Raw genomic sequence first — 20,926 nt, forward strand, 5'->3', positions numbered from 1 at the left:
AGGCTTCCAACTTATTTCATCATCCTAATTTGAATTAAGTTTCATTATCATCGACTCTCAGAAGGGTTTGTGTTGAAAGGGACCTTAATGATTATCTGATAACCACCCCTTTGCCATGAGCAGGGACACCTTCCACTCAGCCAGGCTGCTCAGAGCCCCATCCGGCCTGGTCTTGAACGCTTCCAGGGACAGGATGTTACATCATACAATTAGCCCAAATCCTGCTTTTCCCTTCCTGCCTAGATACATACATACATTTATATAAAGACACCCCCAATTCCCAGAGCAGGTCATCTTGCTTACAGGGACCTGGACCTACCTGTCAGTACTTCATCATGCTCTGACCCCTGTCAAAACTGTGCTGTGTTTTTTCAGTATGCAAGTTAAGATTAACCTTTTCAAAAATAATTTACTTGCTAAATATGAGGAAGTAACAAACTCAGTCTAATAAAAATGCTACACTTGCCACAACTGAAGTCAGTCTTGCTCTCAGACTGTAGCAAGACAAAGGCTGCAAGTTTCCTACAGCATACTGCTAAAGCTGAGAGGACTTTGCTCAAGGCAGGTCCTCACCACTGAAATCTGACAGCCAGAACTGAACTGTGCCAACAGCAGCACCTTACCCTGCACTGCCAGTGCAGCTGAGCTCGAGCAGATGCTCCAGTCAGCACTCGCTGCAGCCAGAGGCTGAGCAGCCATTGAAGGACTGTGATCCACGCTGCAGAACACACAGCAACACTGCTGGAAGGAGCAACCACCTTCAATCTCAACTTATTTCTAATAGGCCATATTAAATGTATAACAGCAACAAAAGAATTCTACTACAGCCCATGGCTGTGCTGATACCACACCTTTGCAGTGTTTGGTAGCTGCAGCCAACAGGTACCAAAACCAGCACTTTGAGTTGTAACATTTCCAGCCTTGCCATGGTTTAAGTAAAAATACAAATCCCAATTCAAAATAAGGTAACTTCATTTCATTCCAAGTGTTTAACCATGTAAACATTCAATTCCTCACCAAAAATGTGATTGAGTATTTCCATAATCAGTGAGGCTGCACTGATCTAATTTCTCTTTAAAAAATACCTAGAGGATTTGAAAAATAAAGAGTTCCTTTCTCTATATATGCTTACACTATCATAATACTGATCACACTGGCACATTTTATAATATCAAACTTTATTGCTCGAAACTAATTGTCTGAAAAATACACATGAAGTACTCAAAGACCGAACACAGAGGATTACATGATTGTGCAGAAAAAAAGCAAGCAGAGGCTCAGTGAAAATGAGGCTTTATAGTTGTACCAATTTAGCACTGGCACCAAGCAACTGCACCCAACACAACTCAAAACAGCAACCATTGTTACCTGCTGGGGCAATAAGGATGAACTTTTTGTTTTCCCATGTTCTCAGATACACATTGAAATACTATCACCGATCATTTTATTTGGTTAATAACAGCATGGCTTCTTGCACTTCACATTTCTTCCCACTAAGTTAGGAGGCTATCACTTCCTGAATTTCACTCCAGAACCAAAGTACAGTTTAGTGAATTAATAAGATAATCATGATGCTTTTAAATACTTGGACGTTACAAATATTATTTGTATAAAGTCTAACAGCATCACAGGAGAATGGAAGTTTACATACAACAGTTAAGTTTATGCATAATAGTCTTTCCAAAGTTCTGAGTACCCAACTAATTCAGTTTTGTCTAATAAATATGTTTAAAAAAAGCTGATGACTGGTGTTTCAGTAGGTAGCATCTGACTAGTCACAGTAAGTTTTCCGTCAGTACCATGAAGATTTGAATGCACACGAATTTAATCCTTGAAGTCAATATACCACACTTTTGTCGAGAAGCACATAATATGCAAAGCAAAATCTGTCTAATCCCCAAAGGATGGAACAGTTCTTAAAAATACACTCCATCCCTATAAAAATACCCATCTTCCCCTGGATATAGAAGGGATAAATAACAAGTATCAGTGACAAAAGCAGCAGTTTTATGCATTCATACAATCAGATCTAAACCTTTACAGCCGATTACCTAGAAAACACACAAGAGTTACAAGACAAGTTTAGGATACATCTTGAATCACACTGTAAGTGTTCATGCAGAAGCTGAAGTTAATGCAATGGTCTATCCTCTATCACAGCAGCTCGTGCTTATGTGCAAATGCAAGACTGTTACACCCCAAACAATAGTAAACATTAAAACACAAGAATACTTCACAATGACAAAACAGCAGTTACGTTGTTTGTTCCAGCAGTTATTGCGCTATTTTCTGGACATCTCTCCAGTTAAAGGCTGCAGCAAGGTCTAATACCATCTTTTTATGTTTGTTTTTGTTTAGAATGCATAATATACGTTCTAGGCTTTGGTTCACAATGAAATCTCTGGATGTTTTAATTAAGGGCAATGGTCACCTTGTGATTCTGATAGTGGCAGACTGAGGTAATACAGCAATCCTCTTAAAATTAATGAAAACAAATTAGTAAGTGAGGCATCCATGGATATTCTGCAGGTGACCTGCAAATGCATTGACATTCTGATTTCAGAAAAATAAAAAGATCTACAAGGGTGATTTGTCTTTTACAGTGCCATCCAAGTACAGATTTTTCTGCTGAAAACACAAGCTGAAAGAAAACCTATCTAAGAGTAATACATTTAGGCATAGAAGGTAAAAGCCCTGTCTTCATGAAAACAGAAAAGTCCCAATAAAAACAATGAAAAGAGACAAACAGCAATTGCTGCTTGTCACTACTGCACCAATATTATATACCCTTCAAAAGATGGAGATTTATTAAAGCTATACAAAAAAAAAGCAGAGGCAGTGTTTTTTGTGGTTTTTTTCTTTTTTTTTTAGACAGGCCACTTCTTTAAATAATAGTTTATATATCGTCTTCCAACTACCCGTATCCTGTTGTAACAGGATTACAACTCATGGAACTAAAAAGCTAAATATAATAATAAAAAATGCATGGATTCATATTTGCAGAGACCTCCAAGCATATCACTTAAACACAGAAACAGGTAAGACTCCATGACTCCTCCTGTTTAACCTCTAACATTATATGAACATTAGAGAACACTAGTTTAAAATATAAATTTAAATCCACATATTTCCAAAGTAACATGTGATGTTAAAAGGAGGTCTTACAATACTGATGCCAACATTTTTAAAATCCAGTAGGCACTAATTTCAATATAATGCAGCACTCTCTATGTAACATGGTAAATTAAAAAACAAAACCACACCAAAATCAGAATAAAAATAAAACAAAAGAAAAAAAAACCCTCAAGCCCCCAGATCCCTTTGAATGGAAGTACCAGGAGCTGCAGCAGGTACAGAGAACTGACCTTTCATTCTCAACAGGAGCAGAAGGAGTGTAAAAGTGGAGCAGTGCAGCTCCTGGCTAAGTCACTGCAGCCCTGCCCCAGCTTGGCTTTCGCTCTGTTCTTAAAGACCAAACCAAGAAATGGCTGCAAGAGCAGAGTTCCTGCAGCCACCCAGAGCACCCCTGTGAAGAACGGAAGCCAGGGAGCAGGGCTTTCACACAGCCAACACCATTTCTTTTGTGCTTGGCTTGATAAAGCCTCAGATGACACAGTGAGTACTGCCTGTTTGCCAGGATTGTGGTTTAGAGTAGTTGCATATTTGTGATTTTCTTACTTATGAGTATAACCGGTTATGGCCTCATTCTACTTATTACTCTATGTCATATGCCAAACCTACATTCTAATTTTCATTGCAGAAGTTACACACTTTCTTTAAAAACTAAAAATGTAATTAAAAAAGTAAAAACAAAAACTTGTTAAAAAATCTAAATTGCTGCAGTCGGACTTAAAGGTTGAGTTGATTTATTTTCTAAAGTCTTTGCTTTTATGGTGCAAATTAATTAAGACTTAACTGATCAAGTCAGATGCAATCTGACACCAAACAAATAAGAAATTGTTTTATTGCTGGGAAAAGGGAGTGGAAAGTCATTGGCAAAATATTTTCAGACTATCAACCATCATCAGCTGCATTTTGGCTCCAAGCTTTGAAAACAGCTTTTCAAATTACAGTTTTTACTTTAATCATATAAGTGGGGCCATATTTTACCTGTTCAACTGATCTGTAAACCAACATAGGCTCTATTCATTTAAAATAAACCCCAGTAATTTTGAATCTCCAACCTGTTACTCTTAACACTACCAGGTATTCTTGTTCTTTTCAAGTAATACAAAATCTGCATCCTCTAATCTCAAATAACTAAGCCTGGCAGGAGACAAGAAACAAGACAAAAAGAAACAGCGTTACTGGCCTAATCCTATGGCATTAGAAACATTGCTCATCACTTTCCTGTATTTGTCACCAAAGTGTCTTATCAGTGCATATTATTATGTGCTGAAATGCAACAAAACTTTTCACAAAAATAGTTCTAGGCATGTTCATACAAGAAGATGTACATATACTTCTTTTATATATACATATATATGAATGTGTATATATATATCAGCTTCAACCTGTACATAGATATTCTGAATTTCATACTTAAAATACATCCATTCCAAACAACATGGATGGCTTTCCAGGAGAAAGTGCTTGATTGGTTTTATCCTGTGTGAACATGCCTGTCCTCTGTGCATTTGCCCCAGTAGAGATCTTTATGATCAATTCTTTAACGTACATATCTCAGAGGTATTAAACCAGGAAAAAAAACCAAAGAAAATCAAACCAGGAAAAAGTAATATTGCCCTGATGATGCAAAACGAACAATGCATAACTGAAGCAGCTTGGATTTTAAAAGTTATCTTGCATTCTGCAGCAAACAATTTTTAAATAATTGTTGAAAATCTAGTTCCTCCATTTGTGTTATTGCTCCCCACTTGCACATTTTCTCATTAAACATCAACAGTACAGAGAGGTTCACTACCAGGTTGAGCTGATTCCACTATTGTCATCTTGGGTTTCTTTCGTGTTTCCTCCTAAAAAATACAAAACAGCCCCAGCACACAGTCATAAAGAGAACAGAATCATAAACCAGTAAAAATTCTGAACCATTTTAGCCAAACATGTCAGTTGTTGCAAGAGGCTAACTAGGGCTCATGTTAAAAATGAATGTACAGAAGTAGGTACAATCAAGCTATGAGCCAGTTCAAAAGACAGCATGACAATCTCCCCAAAAGTAGACCCCCAGTCAAATTCTGAAGAGCTCTCTTTACCTCAAATACTGTGTAAAATAAGCAAAAAACCCCTGATCCTTGGTACACATGACCCATGACATCCATGCAGTTTGTAAACACAGGAGAATATATACTCACTCTTTCCTGTGCCAGTTTTTTCATTTCTTCCTGTAACTTGTTCAGGATGTGCAGATTTGGCTTGTTCTTTTTGGCATACTGCTGAAGTTCTATCACACTTCTGTCAGAGGTTTCCTATTCAACAGAATCATGAGCAACAACTGATCAACTTTTTTTATGGAAAAAAATTAACATGGAGCCAAGTTTAGTCTGTTGTATTTCTGTAGTTTAGTCTGTAGTTAGTTCAATTCCTTAAGTAGGAACATCTACTTCCAATGAGTTAGTTAAACAGGTTCTTTAATTTTGACATGGGAGATGCAAGATTAACATGTCAATGAAATCCAGGCACTTAAAGTTTTGTTGTAACTTAATTTAGAAGTCCAGAAGCAAAACTCCAGCCCCAGGGTAGGTTATACTCAAACAAAGGCCTGCTCACCTGTTTAACCAGCTTGCTATTCTCTCTGCCATACATTCGCAAGAGAGAGCCCCAATTTTTCACGTGTGGATGCAGTAGCTGAAGGATTTTCTGAGAAGCCAATTGCTTCCCTACTCTTTTATTTTTGCCTGTAAAAATAACCATGGAAGTGTGTCAGTGCCAGCACTGTGATGATAGCCACAAATGTTCACCTGAGTTAGTCAAAACTGAGACACCAAAGAGCACGACAAGCACACAACAGGGTCAGTGGCTGAACAAGCACCCCCAGAATGGGCAGCAAAGGAGAACAGGAGGAGAGCAAGAGGAGAGTCACACATCACACAATTATTGTACTTACACCAGCCTCGCACTGTGTGCTTGCCACAAGTCATGACATATTCACTCTTCTGATTTTTCCCAGGAATCACTTCAAACTTTATGGATGTGTCACCCATTCCGTGGTTTCTTAAGCACAAACACAATCAAGATCACATACTAAGTAAAACTACAAACAAGTGAAGTGGTTGCAGTTATCATCTTGGACAGCCATTGCAATGAAATCAGATCTAATAAGAAATGTCAATGCATTAATTAACAAAGATTTTTTTATGTCAGCAACTTGAGTTAAATGAAAAAGTAACCCAGTATGAGAAAAAACAAAAGACATTTGTCCAACAATTACATCCTGATGTCCAAAGAGGCACAAAGAGCAAATGTGAATTAAAGAGGACTCAGCATGAACCAGGGTCAGCCCCCAGCACGTGTCTCTGAGGCTCAGGCAGGGCCCCTGACAAACAGCAGCAATGGCTCCTGAGCCAACACCTCACATCTCACACGGTCCCCCTGCTGCAGCTTTACCTTTTAAGGCACTCATGGAGAATCTGATATGGAGACAAGAGTCCAGCTTTACTGGTGAGTTCATATACCCGTGAGTCCTCAATACTGATATGGTTAAAATACTGCAAAGGAATTGAAAAGGGTTATTGTGCTTTAATAAAACCCTAATATTGGCCTTAAATCTCATTTCTCCTTTGCTACATTCAACCAATTCTGTTGCTCTGTGCTTAGCACTTTAAGAAGTGTTTTTAAATCCATAATGGGTTAAAAGCAACATCATTAAAACTGTCACACCTAATCAAACATTTGCAGAGAGAAATTTTAACTCCGATCTTACATTCAATATGTACATAAAAATGATAATCTTATGAATTCTTTATCATCATTTCTCCCTCAGGACAAGGTTATTTTAGCCAATTATGAAACTCTATTTACCAAAATGCTGTTGTTTACTAAAAGAGAACAGAAGAGCTATTGGCACATTTGGTATTTTATTTTAAAAGAATGGAAAACAATGTCTGTATTTCCTTAATGACCATTTCAGTAGTGCAGGGCCTACAAAACAGTTCTAAGTTAAAGCAAGGGTACAAAAACTCCTGTATATGACTTCATTTCAGGACACATTCCTTTCAGGCTGATCACTGATTTTTTCCTTTACTCCTTACTGATGGTACCACTGACCAATGAGCAATTTAATTCTCCTAGTACCTGAGAAAACAGCACAAGTCTCCTCTTAAAGATTTTTTTTTTTTTATTTTCTCAAATATCACCGCCCAAACTATGGGATTTCACTGTGTGGTAATAAAACCATTTCAGAAGCCTGAGCACTTTTACTTCTGAAGTGGTGTCCTAAGATGATCACACACAACCAAACAGCACCTAGCTCTGAACATTTCCTGCCATCAGCCAGAGGACTCTGAAGGCAGGGCACTACAGGCAGCCTGGTGCCTTGGAACATCTCAGGTGCTCAGTGACCTGTTGGTCAATAAAGAACCAGTTCTCTGCATCAGAGTAAATTTTCTGATCTATTCCAATAGAAAAAATAGTATTTACCCCAAGCCTTTCTCTAAATGGAGGATTTTACAGTTCCATTTGACTGAGAAAACAATCTTATTAATTTTCAGTAATGTTTCTGATATCAACTGTGCAATGTTTTGTGCAATGCCAGCCAGGAAGCATGAGCTCAGTACCTCAAGTTCTTGACTGTCTTTGGGCTTCTCCTCAGAGGTCTGTTTAACAAAGTCAGGAATAAGGATTTCCAGTGTAGCTCGAGCTGCAAAAAGTGATTAAACATCTTGATTAGATTTATTTTAAACAAAACCATCTCATCTAAAAATTGTCAGGCATTTTCTTGTGGTAAGAAATTTATTAATTTACACTTTTCAAGGGAAAAAAAGCTCTACTAGTTCAGCTTGATAACTAATTGAAATAAGAAGAAACTACTTTTTAAAAGTGCCTACACAAGGAAAAAATATTCTTATCTCATTTTAGAAGTGACATAGAGCCTTTCAGGCCAAAAATTAAGAGTTATTATCACCCCCTAGCTCTTACAGCCAAACCCCAGTTCTGAATCACTTCTGCTCTTGGAACCCCAGAATGGTACAAAAAAGCAAACAGAAACAATTCAGCAGCTGCTACTGAGAAAGAAAAATAAGTTACCAGCTTTATTCTTGGCAAGTTTTTTGCTGCTGGCAGTTCCTGCCCCATAGGTTACTCCATCAATAATCACTGAGGCTCCAAAAGGTTCACTTGGGTTCTCTGGAAATGGAGGAGGAAAATAAAGAAAGCTTTTTGGAACTCCTGACATACATGAAATGTCACCACTATCAAGATTTGTTTTCTTCATTTCAGCTTCAAGAAGGATGAAAATGGTTTATTCTTCACGAAGACTGAAAAATTATCTAACAGAGTTTTCCACTAACAGACTTACCACCACATACCTCATTCTTCCAAATAAAGAATGAAGTATTTTAAGAGACCACTGGTAATCTGCCAGAACTCAAATACTAATTCCAAATTTTTTGCATCATGGTGTGAATACAAGAGCTACACATTCTCATATACAAGTTTCAGTTGTATTATATACTGCACACACAGGAATAGCATAATTCTGAATATTTATAAGGTAATTAAAAAAACCCCAAACAAACAGGAAAAGCAAGAATTAATGGAACATACATTATACCACTTAGGATAAAAAACCCAATATTAACCTGATTCCAGTTCCATTTTTCATATACACAACATTTTTGGATTCTTGATTAAGCATCAAGACCAGGATAGAGTTGTTTAAAGAAACAGACTTACCACATTCAAAGAAATTGTAAACAGGGCGAACCTTTAGGACTCGTTGCATATATTCATGCAAGATGCAAACTTCAGACTTCCCATTGGGATTAATGACAAACTCTGCAAAAAAGACAGGAAGAAGTTCATTAGTTCCAGTCTTTGAAATATAATTTCTGTTACAAACAAATCAATACTGAGAAACTCTCAGCAGTAACAAGAGCTGAAGGTAGTCATTACTTACCAGGACTGTAACCTTAAATAAAAATATTTTTGTTTAGAAATTAGTCTTTAGAAAAGTATATTTTGATAATATTTTCCCTTTCCTGCATAATATACGATGGGCAAAATACTGGATCAGGAATTACGGGAACTCATTACAGGATTTTTTTATTTTCAGTCAAGCTTAGAGGTGGAATTAGGCTTCAACACAGCCTGTGTGAACTGGAGCTAGAGCAGCTCACCTTTCTTGATGGGTGCATCCTGCACAGAGAGGGTGATGAGTTTCTGGTTGGCCGGCAGGATGGGCCGCTCGGACTCGGCCTGCTTGCGCTTCATCTCGCGGTTGAACTGGCGCCGCTCGGCCCAGGTGCGGAACTTCTTCACAGTCACCTGCTCAAAGTCAAAACGCTTCTCCAGGTAACGTCTGAAATCTTCCAGATCTGAAAACACAACCAAGTTACTCTCTTGCTTCACCACTGAACAAGCACTAAGTTCTCTATTTCCACAGAAATTATTTTCTTAGACTTGGAGCAAAAGGTTAAAGATGCTGTTTTGGACTAACAGAAGTAATTTGAAGTTCTCCTATTACATTAAATTAGATTAAATGCAAAATATTAGTGCAAACCAGAAAATAAAATACCATCTTATTCCATCACTTGATGATTTTACTAATCCCTCACCAGCATTAATACCCAACACAATTTGCAACAAAACACCAGTGACTGGTCTGCTTGAACATCTCAGCACCTTCCCTTCACCTGAAGCAAGGTACACAGGGAGTACAGCAGTTGTGCTTTCAGCCTCAGCTCCCTGAAGCCAAACCCAGCTGCTGCTGCCTACCTACTATGAGTGTACATGAAACAGTGTACAGTGATGTTCCATGAACTCCATGGGTATCTGCAGCCTCTATGCAGAATTTAACACAATAAATTCACATACAGAGTATTAAAAGATTGCCCATTTCAGTACAGCTGATTCTCCTTTATAGGATAGTCTGCAAATAAATTAGCAAAAATAAAGAGCAGCATCCACAGATGTAAACAGAAAAAAGCAAGCTGCTGGTATTGTTTCCTTCCACAAGGAATCCCAAATGCAAGTCATGCTTATACCCCATTACTCAGCATCTTTTTCAGTAATACACAACAGATCCTATTTAAAGGGAGAGACAGACAGGTGAACTTCATGCAGAGAAGTAAGTGCTTCCTGGCTTGAATTTTGCAGCTAAATATTGATGATTTGATGTTTTGTTTTACATCTTTTGGCAAGGTTTCTGGACTAGACATGACACACACTATGACAAGGACAAGATTTATGTCTGAGCACTACAAAGATAAAGGCAGACTATGACCCATACTAATACCCTGAGCAGCAGCAATTTACATGGATGGGATTCTCAGGTATGCAGATGTGAAAAGATTTGATAAGTAACACATGAGCTTCCTCTTCAAGTTCCTCTCCACTGGGTGGTGATTTTGGCACGGTGTCTTTAGACAACTTTCTGTGTAGAGGCTTAATATTTGTATAAATAAAATAATGAAGCATCACACACCTCCGTATGAGTGCAATTATATTGGCATGACTTAGTCTGCTATTCTTGTGCAAATACAGAAATACAGCTTAACTACACCATTTATCTTAAAAGATCATCCTGAAAACAGATATAACTCAGCCAATACAGAGAGTGCATAGAAAAGCCTACTTGAGGAAGTCACACAAACACATTTGACCAAAGCAAATGAACACATTCACATAACTGATTCTTATATTGAGATAAAGTCTACAGGACTAAACTACCAAAATATTCACTTTTTTGTGTAAAACCTTTTCATGTGAACTCTCAGAGCTTCAGAAAAGATTTTAATTCAGCAGCCAAGTCTGGAATGAAATTTCCCAAATCCCATTACCTCAACTCAAGTCAAGAAAAGACTCTACTTGCCATACATACCTACAGATTCATCTTTACATACTTCAACTTTGGCCTTCACTTGTCCCAAAGCTCCTTGTGCTGCATCTCCCCCAGAGGGGTCTTTGTCATCTAAAGGCCCAGAATCAGCAGCAGTGGAATCTGGTTCTTCTGTTTGGCAGTCCAGTTCTGAGGATTTATCTAGATGCTTTACAGGTGATACTTCCCCATTTGGGGTTATGTCATTGTTTTGCTCCCTTTCCTCATTTTCCTTCATTTTTTTGTAATGAAAGCAGGGAATGCTACTAAGGGGAGGATCATGTTTCTGCAAATATAAATAATACAGAAGGTTTCAGTATCTCAAGGTCACCAAAAGCAAAGCTCAAACCCAGAAGATGCAAGCAAGATGGAAGCTATCTGTATTCAGTCTAGGCTCAAGCTCCTCTTTGCTCAGTGAAGTCATTCCACTCAAGAGCTGAGCAGGGCCACTCCTGGGGGACCTTCACACTGTGACACTGACACAGTCCTGCTGCTTTAGCTCTGTTCATGCAAATACTGCATGCTTTCCTAAAATCCATTGAGCTCTGAGGCATAGGTCCATGGCATTAAATCAAATTTCTGCATATTCCTTGGCTGCAAAAATGTCATATCCTTACTTCTGCAAATGTGGACCATAAGCCACAGCTCAGACTAATTCATAGCTACAAATAAATTATCCCTAGATATGTGTCATGGTGCAATAAACTCCCAATTTTGCAGCCATACTAGAAAAGTGAAGGCACCAAACAAGATCATCTTATTCACTTTAATTGCCCAAACAGAAAAGCAAAGCACCTAAGAAAAATCATATCACGTTTTCAAACATAAAATAGTTTATTTTTCAAGGATCTTAATTCAAACACTGGAAACAAGCCTGCCAAAGCAGAAAAATATTCAATGGCTTTCAGGAATAGATCTAATTTTTTCATCTTAGTTAAGTATTTAAAAAATTGACAGCTCTCACCCTTATGCTTCCTGTTCCCAAAAAATAAGGTCTAGACCAGGTAACAACTCTAGATTCTCTGTGCAGATATACAGGAATGCCTGAATTATGGAATGTCATGATCCATCCATCTGGCAAAGGCTCTGTAGGAGGGCGGCCACGACCTTTAAAGCAAATAACAGCTTTAAACTTGGACAGACAGCTTAGGAGAATAGAAATAAAATCCAGGTTTTTGTTTATTGCTTGTTCTGTCCCAAAGAATAAAATGACACTGAAACAAGATTAACAATGTTTTGTAGAGAGATGATGTTCTAATAACAAGGTATATGCCTCTAACCCAGGCTAAATCCTGCAAATTACAGATTCCATGACGTTCTCTACTCAAGGCAATAGCAGCAATAATTTTTATATAGACTGATTTGTTTGTTTCATCACTGAATTCTCTTTTCTTTAATCTTTTTATACTTATCACAAGCACCACTGGAAAGCATTTACTGGAAAAGACATACTTGCTTCAGAAACAACTTCATTTTCCATTAAAAATCTTTCACTTGACACTCAGGAATAAATTTGCATTGAAATACCCCAGATCCACAGACCCAAACAGCCAGCAAAGGGCTCATCACTAATACAAGGTCTCATTTCTCTCCAAATCACAAATCAGAGACTATTCATCTTTGCTGGAAGTTTCCTGGCAATCCTCTGTTCCTATACAATTTTGAAGCAAAAATTTATTTGGTTTTTTATTTCAGAATACAGTGAAGTTGTAAAACACTCCTCTAGTACATGTTTAATTCTAATTCAGAATATTTTCCATTACATTTTTCTGGATGGGTTTGTGTTCTCAGATTCTTTATTAGCAGTTTCTAACACAATGAATTTGGGTAAATGTAAGCCACTGGCTTTTCTAGTTATTCTATTTCACCTAGACTGCATTCCTGGAGACCTTGCATGGGGCAATTTCAACAGCAGAAGTTATGTTGTAACTGAAGCAGGAAAAAGGCAAAAGCCCTAGATCACCCTTGCTCACCTCATTATTTTACACAAACCTACACACTAAAACATATTCTTATTACATACAATAGATCAAAACCAAAAGTCAAATCCACTGTTTAAGAACATGAAAAATCATATCCCACAATAAGAAGCCTCCCAACAATAAAATTCCCCAACATATGAACAATTTCACACAAACTGCTCACACTCTGCTTGTTGATAAACTTTTGTTCTACAACACAAGCCACAAACAGGACCCACAGTTATTAAATGCACATGAACTTACTCTTCAGTACAGTTTTAATTTTGGTCATCATTGGCTGCACACTTGTCTCTCCATCAGACTGGTGATCACTTTCACCAGCGTATTTCTCATTATCCAATCTCCTGGTTTTGGGGGCTCGAAGACCCTCTTCCAGCAGAGCATCCACATCATTATCAAAGTCATCCTGAAAGAGACTTCATCAGACACTGTCCTTCTGGGCCTACCAACCTCCCTTTTCCCTTGCAAAGAGAAACCAGACATTTTTAATATGCACTTCCACACAGACAGAAACTAGTAATTTTCAATGATTGCAGTAAAAAGACTGAAAAATAAGAAAATAAGTTTGTGATGATAAAATGAACGCAATTGTGTGAGAAGACTTTTAAAGGCTGTTTTTACAGAAAACTATAGAAGCTGCAACACAACTCAGAAGCTTGACTAAAATAGTTTACAGTTTCTCAGCCAAAGGTCTGCCTCTAAAAATTCCATGGTTTTGACTCATGTACTACACACTTCTAGAAGAGGTTATTCTTCGCATATTTTTTTTTCTAGCCACTTGGAAACCTCTTACCCAGCAAAGATGTGTGGATTTACTTACCTCATAGGAGAAATTCAAGGTTTCTTCATCCACTTTATCCCTCTGAACGATTGCCTTAGATGTGAACCCTCCTCCTTCTTCATCTATGTCCATCAAATTGTCGGTAAAGTCTTCTAGCTCATCCAGAACTGCAAATTCCACTCTCTTTTCCTGATCAATATCATTTTCATCATCCTTCTTTTCATCACTTTCACCCCCTATCCCTGCAGCTTTACCATTACTACCACCGAAAGGACAAACATGCAAATCCCCATTGACATTATTAATACCAAACTCCGTATCTGCCTTATAATCCTGCTCAACTCCAGTGTACAGAACTTTCCTATCTTTGCTTTTGCAGCTTTCTGTAAAGCTCACACTAATCTTCACATCCTTCAGTAACTTAAGATCTGGGGTGAACTTTCGGACTGACGGTGCGTGACGAGCGGTTCTGGGGCTTTGGTCGCTGCTGTTGGGGTCTATGAGAAGACGACTTTTGTAGCAGGCGGATCCCTTTGTGAGCAGCTGCTGTGTCCTGCAGAGACTGGGCGTGTCCCCAGCAGGGGTATCTGACTGTCCATCACCACCAGAGCCAACGTCCATTACCTCTGCGTCACTGGACGTTTGCAGGGGAGGCGGTGGAGGCTGATCGTTGGGCGGCAGAGGTGGCCGACAAGGGACATTCTCCACATTCATTTCTCTTGCAGGTTCTTTAGGGAGGGGTGGTACATTTTCATAGTTCTCCATTTTTAAAACTACTGTTTTTAAAAAAAACAACGCTTTAATTAATGTTTATCCCTATATTCCTAACATGCATAAGTCCATCAGGATTGGTTTACCATGTCCTATTCAATATGCAACACTGATGATTCAGTTAAGCTGACTACATTGTTCTTTTCATTAATGTAGACAGCTTTCAGAATCACTGTCTCAATTATTGGAAATCACAATGCATTCAGCTTAAATAGCTGAAGACTAAGAGTGCATCTTCACTGGACAAGCTGGTCTCCTTTTCTCCTTTCAACCTACAAGAGGAAACAAAACAACAAAAAAAATTGTCAGAGGAAAAGAATGGAAATGGTATCCCAAGCAGAAAGAACACCTGTCACTCTTCTAGCATAAATTTCAAGTAGAAGAGTGACACTGTTACAGTGAGAAAAGCAGGGTACCCAGATACCATCTTGAATGAGGCCAAAACTAGAGTGGTTTTATTTCTCAAGCTGTACACCAGCACAATAATTGACTAACACAGTCGCCTTTATGATTAGCTGACTATCTCTGCTTGGTTAGCAGGCAGGGCATTAAGCATGACAGACTGAAAACTGCATTTTGGGGAAATTCTCCCATCATCTGAAACAAGCTGGTATTCAAGCCATACTTACCCACACAGAAGAAAGGATAATTAGCTTACAGTTTAAGACAGTCTGCAAAACCAACAAGATTTTAAAGACTATGGTCATAGCTTTTCAAAATTTAAGTTATCAGCTACTTCTGAAATCTCACAATTTACTAAAACATCACAGAAAATTACTCTCTAAATAACCAGATACTACACATTTGATCTTGTATTTTGCACTATTATGGAACTATTTATTCATTATGTCCAAGGAATTAAGGTTCAGATACACAGCATAAAGCTCAAATTAATTTTGGAAGATATTTAGAAGCCAATGTTTTAGGCAATTTAACCTGGAAAAATTATTCAATTCTTTTAGGAAATTTTACAGGGCATGGGAAGTGTTTGTTTAAGGCTTATTTTTCACACTAGGTGATTCTTTCTACCATGTCTACGATGGCTTCTTCCATTATACTTTTGTCATCTCTGCAGGACTGTAAGCACCTGGGGAAAAGAAGAATCATTTCTTACCTGTTTGTTTTGGTTTCTCCAAGTCCTCCATGCCAGCCCAAACTGGGTTTAAATCTTCCTACAAGCTAGAAATGAAGCACTGCCACTCTGCCCCAGGCAGCCAGCTGGATCAATCTCTGTTTACAGTGCTCCCAGCTAGCAGAGAGAGTCTTGCCAAGTATGTTGGAGAGACAAACTCCAAGATCTCTCATGCTGCTGTGTGACGTGGAAGGCAACAGGGCAGAAGGTCTGGGTTGTCATGAGGGACTTAGAGAAACCAAGGGTGACTCTTTCGTGCATCTCTGCCAGCCCAGGCAGAACAAACCAGCAGCAACATCCAAACACCAACTGGGGCAAGGCACAAAGCTGGGAACCAGAAGTTGTAATGAGATCAATTAAAATTCAGCAATATACAGAAGTTACCTACCTGGAAGCTGGAAGAAAGCATAATACAGAGCAAACTCTAATATTGCAACAAAGCAAGTTTTGCTGGGGCAGCAGAGGAATTCATATTTTGTGGTGTTTTTTGATGTGTGTAAGGTTTTTTAAACCTTCTCAAAATTGTGACACATCCAACACATCTGACATGCAGTATAAAATCACTTAGGAAAAGAACTGGTAAGAACTCTAGAATAATCCCATCTTCTCTGATACCAACACATGAATTCCCAGATTGGTAAATGGCTCATTCATCAGTAAGACAATTCTATATATCTAATTCCATTCTATCCTACAAGATGACCTCAATACAATGACCAATTCCTTCATCTTTCAACAGGTTCTGGAATGTATAATGTAGAGAACACCCCTAGAGATAAATTTGTCTATAAATTTCCTCATCTTCAGATTAAAAAAGTAAAAAAAAAAAAAGTGAATGACAAATTATTAAATTCTTCACAGTAAATCATTAGTGTCTTAATTCTGAACAAAAGAATCAAAAGTCACAGCATGAGTTCAGTAACTCCTGGAAACTAAATGCCTAAGTCATCTAATTTTTCCATCTTAAAGAGTCTTTAGAAGACTTGAAAAGAGCAAGCAGAATTCCCACAGAAACTGAATACTGAAGTCAGCATTCTAGAATTTCAAAGAGCAAAACTTTGCCTTGTGTTCCAGGAGCTCCCTGGTCCAACAAGAAAGATTTATTTTTGACAAGGCTAAGACATGACTGTAAATGCCACTTCCAGACCCCTGATCCGTGTCCTGCTCCTGTGCTCAAGTGTTTTAACAATACCAATGTCAAAACATGACTTAACCTTTACCTGCCCAGCTTGGGCAGTTCACTGACACAGCACCTGCACTCTCTGCAGGAAAGATGCCTTGTTATTCTATTCCAGCACTGGTAACAATTATGTTCTTGTTGTTTTCCCTTTCTTGCTGGCTGTGAATCCATGAATAGCTCAATGATGAACAGCAAATCACAGCCAGGACTGTCTGCCCCTCAGCACTCACTGGGTCAGGAAAGCACTACACCAAGATGGCTTCAAATGAGCTTTTTCCATTTCTAGCCATGAACCTGCCACATCCCTAGGGTAAGATAACAGTCTGGTAGGGATGCCAAAAAGATTTTTGCCTTTTATATGTTTTTCATGTATTTGCAGCTCTCTAGACAACTATTATATAGTTATACAGCTCCTTAATTAACTCTGGTACTTTTCCTACCCTTTCCCTTAGATTTTAGAACAATAAGCTGACCTTCTAAACACATTCCTGGAATATTGTTTAGTCTTACTCTAAGTAGGGGATCTACAATAAGACATAATAAGAAGTGGGCAGAGAACCCTTGGACCAACTCCAAGGGGCTGACCAGGGATGGGTTACTGTGGCAACTCAATCTCCTGGATGTACCTGTTACACCCTAATTAATTAATCCTCTAATAGCAGAAATCTGGAGCCAGGTGTGCCCATCATGACCAGACACCTGAAAGCTTCCAAAGAAAGGTCTGTTTGTTACTATTCCAACACTAAAAAACAAGGGTTTTTCTCTCCTTTGATTATAGGTAACAGTAGCTGTACAGTCCCAGTGGACTACAATACCAGCCTACAAGTCACAAAAAGCAAGGCAGGAGCAGTGGAACTCAGGTCCAATTCCCATCTACCTCCCTGCCAGCTGACATTACAATATGCCTTTTCTATCAGGGCTGGCAAAAAAAACCCAAAACCAAAACAAAGCAACAAAACCACTGAGCTAGCAGGTATTTGAAAAGACAGAAGGGAGAGAAGGCAAAAGGACGAGTTAGATGAGCTTGTAGGTTACAAACAGCCAAAGGGGCCTCAGCCAAGGGAACACAACAGCCACACACACAAAGGCTCAGCATACCAAGTTACATGGGAACACAAGTCAGTTTCCTATTGTCATCCTTCACTGAATTGCCCTGAAATAACATTTTATTCTCCAAGGCTCCACGAGTTCCATGAACAGTTTCCATAAGGATTCCTTCCAAAGACACAGAACACCACTGGCAGCTGCACTGGGCAGTACAAACACTGAGAATGTGAGCGCACACCTCATGTTCTGCACATCACCAGCACATGGAATTTCATATTTTAAATTGATTACTCGGATTTTAGCTGATCATTTTAAAAAGTTTCATGTCACAAAGTAAACTAAACAATGCAGATATGGAGGGCATATAAATGTAATGTAGCAAACTGCACAGGTCCCAGAGAAAGCAGAGTAATCTTAGCCTGGTTGTCTTACAGATGTCCTTTAAATCCTTTAAATGCAGAAAGGAAAAAAAAAGAACAACTTTGTTTAGTAAGTACCACTGCCCATTCCCACCATCAGACAGAAAAGGGATGGGAGAGAAATACACAGAGCAAAGGGCATCCTTTTTAAAGGCAGAAAACCCCAGAATGTTAAAATTTGGAACCATCATCATCCAAACTCAAAGAAAAATTCCTTTGAGTTAGAGCAGGTCAGCAGTCTAGAAATGAATTTAATAAAGAACATATTTTCTTTACAAATACATGTACCTGCAGCAATGAACAGCATACCACAGATTCTCTTCAAAAAGTCACTTTTGAAAAGAAACTGTGTCAGAGACTGCTTTCTTCACATTCAGAGGACCCCAAAAGGAAGAGTAAATAGTCCTTATTTGCAAACCAAATACAAAATCCTTCTCCTCATCCTCCAGCCACAAATGGCAACTCAGGTGCTGATCCATTAACCCATGCCAAAATAATTCCCCACTCACAGTCATCTACCTTCTTTTATTTTATCTACTGGGTCTTTTCAACACATACAACTCCAGAAATAAGTTAATCCTACTTGTTACCACAGCTAAAAAAACCCCACAAACCCAAAACAAAACCTGAAGAGACTGGATTTATTTTCTTTAAACCAGAACAGAAAGTACCAAAAGAAAATACCCTTTAAGATAATACTGCATGCAAGAACTCAGCTCTTCTCATTACCAGCTTTAGTGTAGAAAGATTCTGAAGGAAACAATCACTTTGTGTCAGTCAGTCACCAAAGCCAGTTAAGAAAATGCAGTCAGAGCCCAACAATAACATTATCAGTGGCAAATACAGACAAGGCTCAAGAACTTCTCTAGTTCTTAACACTTCATTCCATTTCAGAACGAACAGAGTACATCAGCTTGGAAAGCCATCCTCAGAAATGGCAAAACAACAGTTGCTTTTAGAGCTTGAGCAGTTTTCTGGCAAGGTTTAGATGGCTTGATTAATTATGTAAGACAACAAATTGATTTACAGAAGGCGAAAATCAGAGCCTAGGAGAGAGAAAATATATTCTTCCTTTCCCATCATATGTAAGCTTCTTACTTGAAAAGAAAAACAACAGACACAAGGAACCAAAATCCCTTCTCTTTCTCTAAAAAAGCAAAACAATCCTGATAATCAAAAGGAGCTGCTTAGCGACTCAACTTCTCACCCAGAATTAAAAATAGGAGCCCCCAGGTTTAATTACCCATACAAAACAACCTCACAAATCACAAAACAAAAGATCTAATTCCAAGACCTCTAACTCACAACCTAACAGAATAAAGAAATTCAATGTGTTCACCCAAGTTCAGTTTATGGTCGAGCAACGCCTGGGTATTCAGGTCTCAGCGGGCAAACAAACTTTGCAGACAAACCCGAAGCCTAAGGAAAGGACGTAAAAAAAAAAAAAAAAAACGGAAAAAAAAGGTGAAGAAAGCTGGGAGAATTAACCTTTCAGAGGCTGAAGGAGATAATTTGCTATTAATAGAAAGAACACATTAAGAAGAATCCTGAGAGTTACAGAGACATCACGTTACCTTCAACGGACCAGAACTAAGCAAGTCCCTGTGCCCGGACACGCTGTGGGGCCTTTTCCTCCCGCCGCGCTCCGGGCCCGCACGAAGGGCTGCGAGCGGCGGAACCCCCGGGCCTCCCTTCCCTCCCAGACACACCCGGAGCCGAGGCACGGCCGCAGCCGCTGCTCCCCATCACCCCCGGGCAGGAGGGGCCGAGGCCACACGCACGGTCTCTCCTTCCCGAACACAATCCCGAGGTGGCCGGGGGAAGGCGGGAAACGAAAAAAAGTCCCCCAAAAGACAAAACAACCAAAGAAAAATCCCGAACAAAACAAACCCCCAGCTCTGAGCAGAGGCCGCTCGGGCCGGGCGCAGGGGAAGCGCCGCACGGCAATGCCCGCCGGGCAGGGCGGCGCCTCCCGCGCTGGGATTCGGTGCTGGGGAGCGGCTCCGCGCCCGGGGGCCGCTCCGGGCAGGCGGCAGGAGCGCGGCGGGCCCGCTGGCGCTGCGGCCTGTGCGGCGGAGGAGCTGGTTCCCGCGCAGGCTCGCCCTGCCCGTCACCCTGCGGGGCCCGCACCCACCTGGGCCATGCCCGGCGGTCCCGCCGCTCCAGTGCCGGGGCTGCGGGTGAGGGCGAGTCCGACCGCCTCACGATCGCCGTCCGGCACTCGGCGCTGCCGCCATCTTTAAACGCCTGCGCTGGGCCCCTCCGCTGCCCGCGGGCGGGACCCCGCGCGCGCCGAGCCAATGGCGTGCGCAGCGTCCGTGGTCACCGATTTGAAATCCCGACTGCCATTGGTCCGTTCCCGTGCCCGTCACCGCGTTCCGCCAATGGAAACGCGAGAGACGCCCGCCCTCACGGGCTCGAGCCATGGAGGGGCGGGCGGATCTTTTGTGTGGCCCGGGCACCGCTCGGGCCTTTTCCCCCCGTATGGACCCGCTACATAAAAAAAGCCGCTTTTCCTGCAAACGCTGTTTTGTATCTTTAAGCAGCAAAAGTACTGCATTACTACAAGACTGATTTACCTTAAAAGGATAAATCAAAGTTGCGCCATTTCTGCTGCTCTG

General features: G+C 39.9%; 1 protein-coding gene across 1 annotated transcript; it reads right to left on the reverse strand.

Annotated features, from left to right (window-relative positions):
• Positions 1-1,161: 1,161 nt before the first annotated feature.
• On the reverse strand, positions 1,162-20,569 carry DGCR8 (DGCR8 microprocessor complex subunit). Its single transcript, XM_059484891.1, has 14 exons — positions 20,440-20,569; positions 13,796-14,799; positions 13,219-13,381; positions 11,958-12,100; positions 10,997-11,279; positions 9,294-9,491; positions 8,851-8,952; positions 8,203-8,301; positions 7,734-7,816; positions 6,565-6,665; positions 6,065-6,171; positions 5,728-5,855; positions 5,313-5,426; positions 1,162-4,976 (listed from the first exon to the last, which is right to left on the reverse strand). Exons 2-14 carry the CDS (start codon positions 14,519-14,521, stop codon positions 4,893-4,895), a joined length of 2,331 nt encoding a protein of 776 aa, XP_059340874.1. The 5' UTR covers positions 14,522-14,799; positions 20,440-20,569; the 3' UTR covers positions 1,162-4,892.
• Between the last annotated feature and the right edge of the window lie 357 nt (positions 20,570-20,926).

Source organism: Ammospiza nelsoni, chromosome 18 (assembly GCF_027579445.1).
Source record: "Ammospiza nelsoni isolate bAmmNel1 chromosome 18, bAmmNel1.pri, whole genome shotgun sequence".
Lineage (NCBI taxonomy): Eukaryota > Metazoa > Chordata > Aves > Passeriformes > Passerellidae > Ammospiza > Ammospiza nelsoni.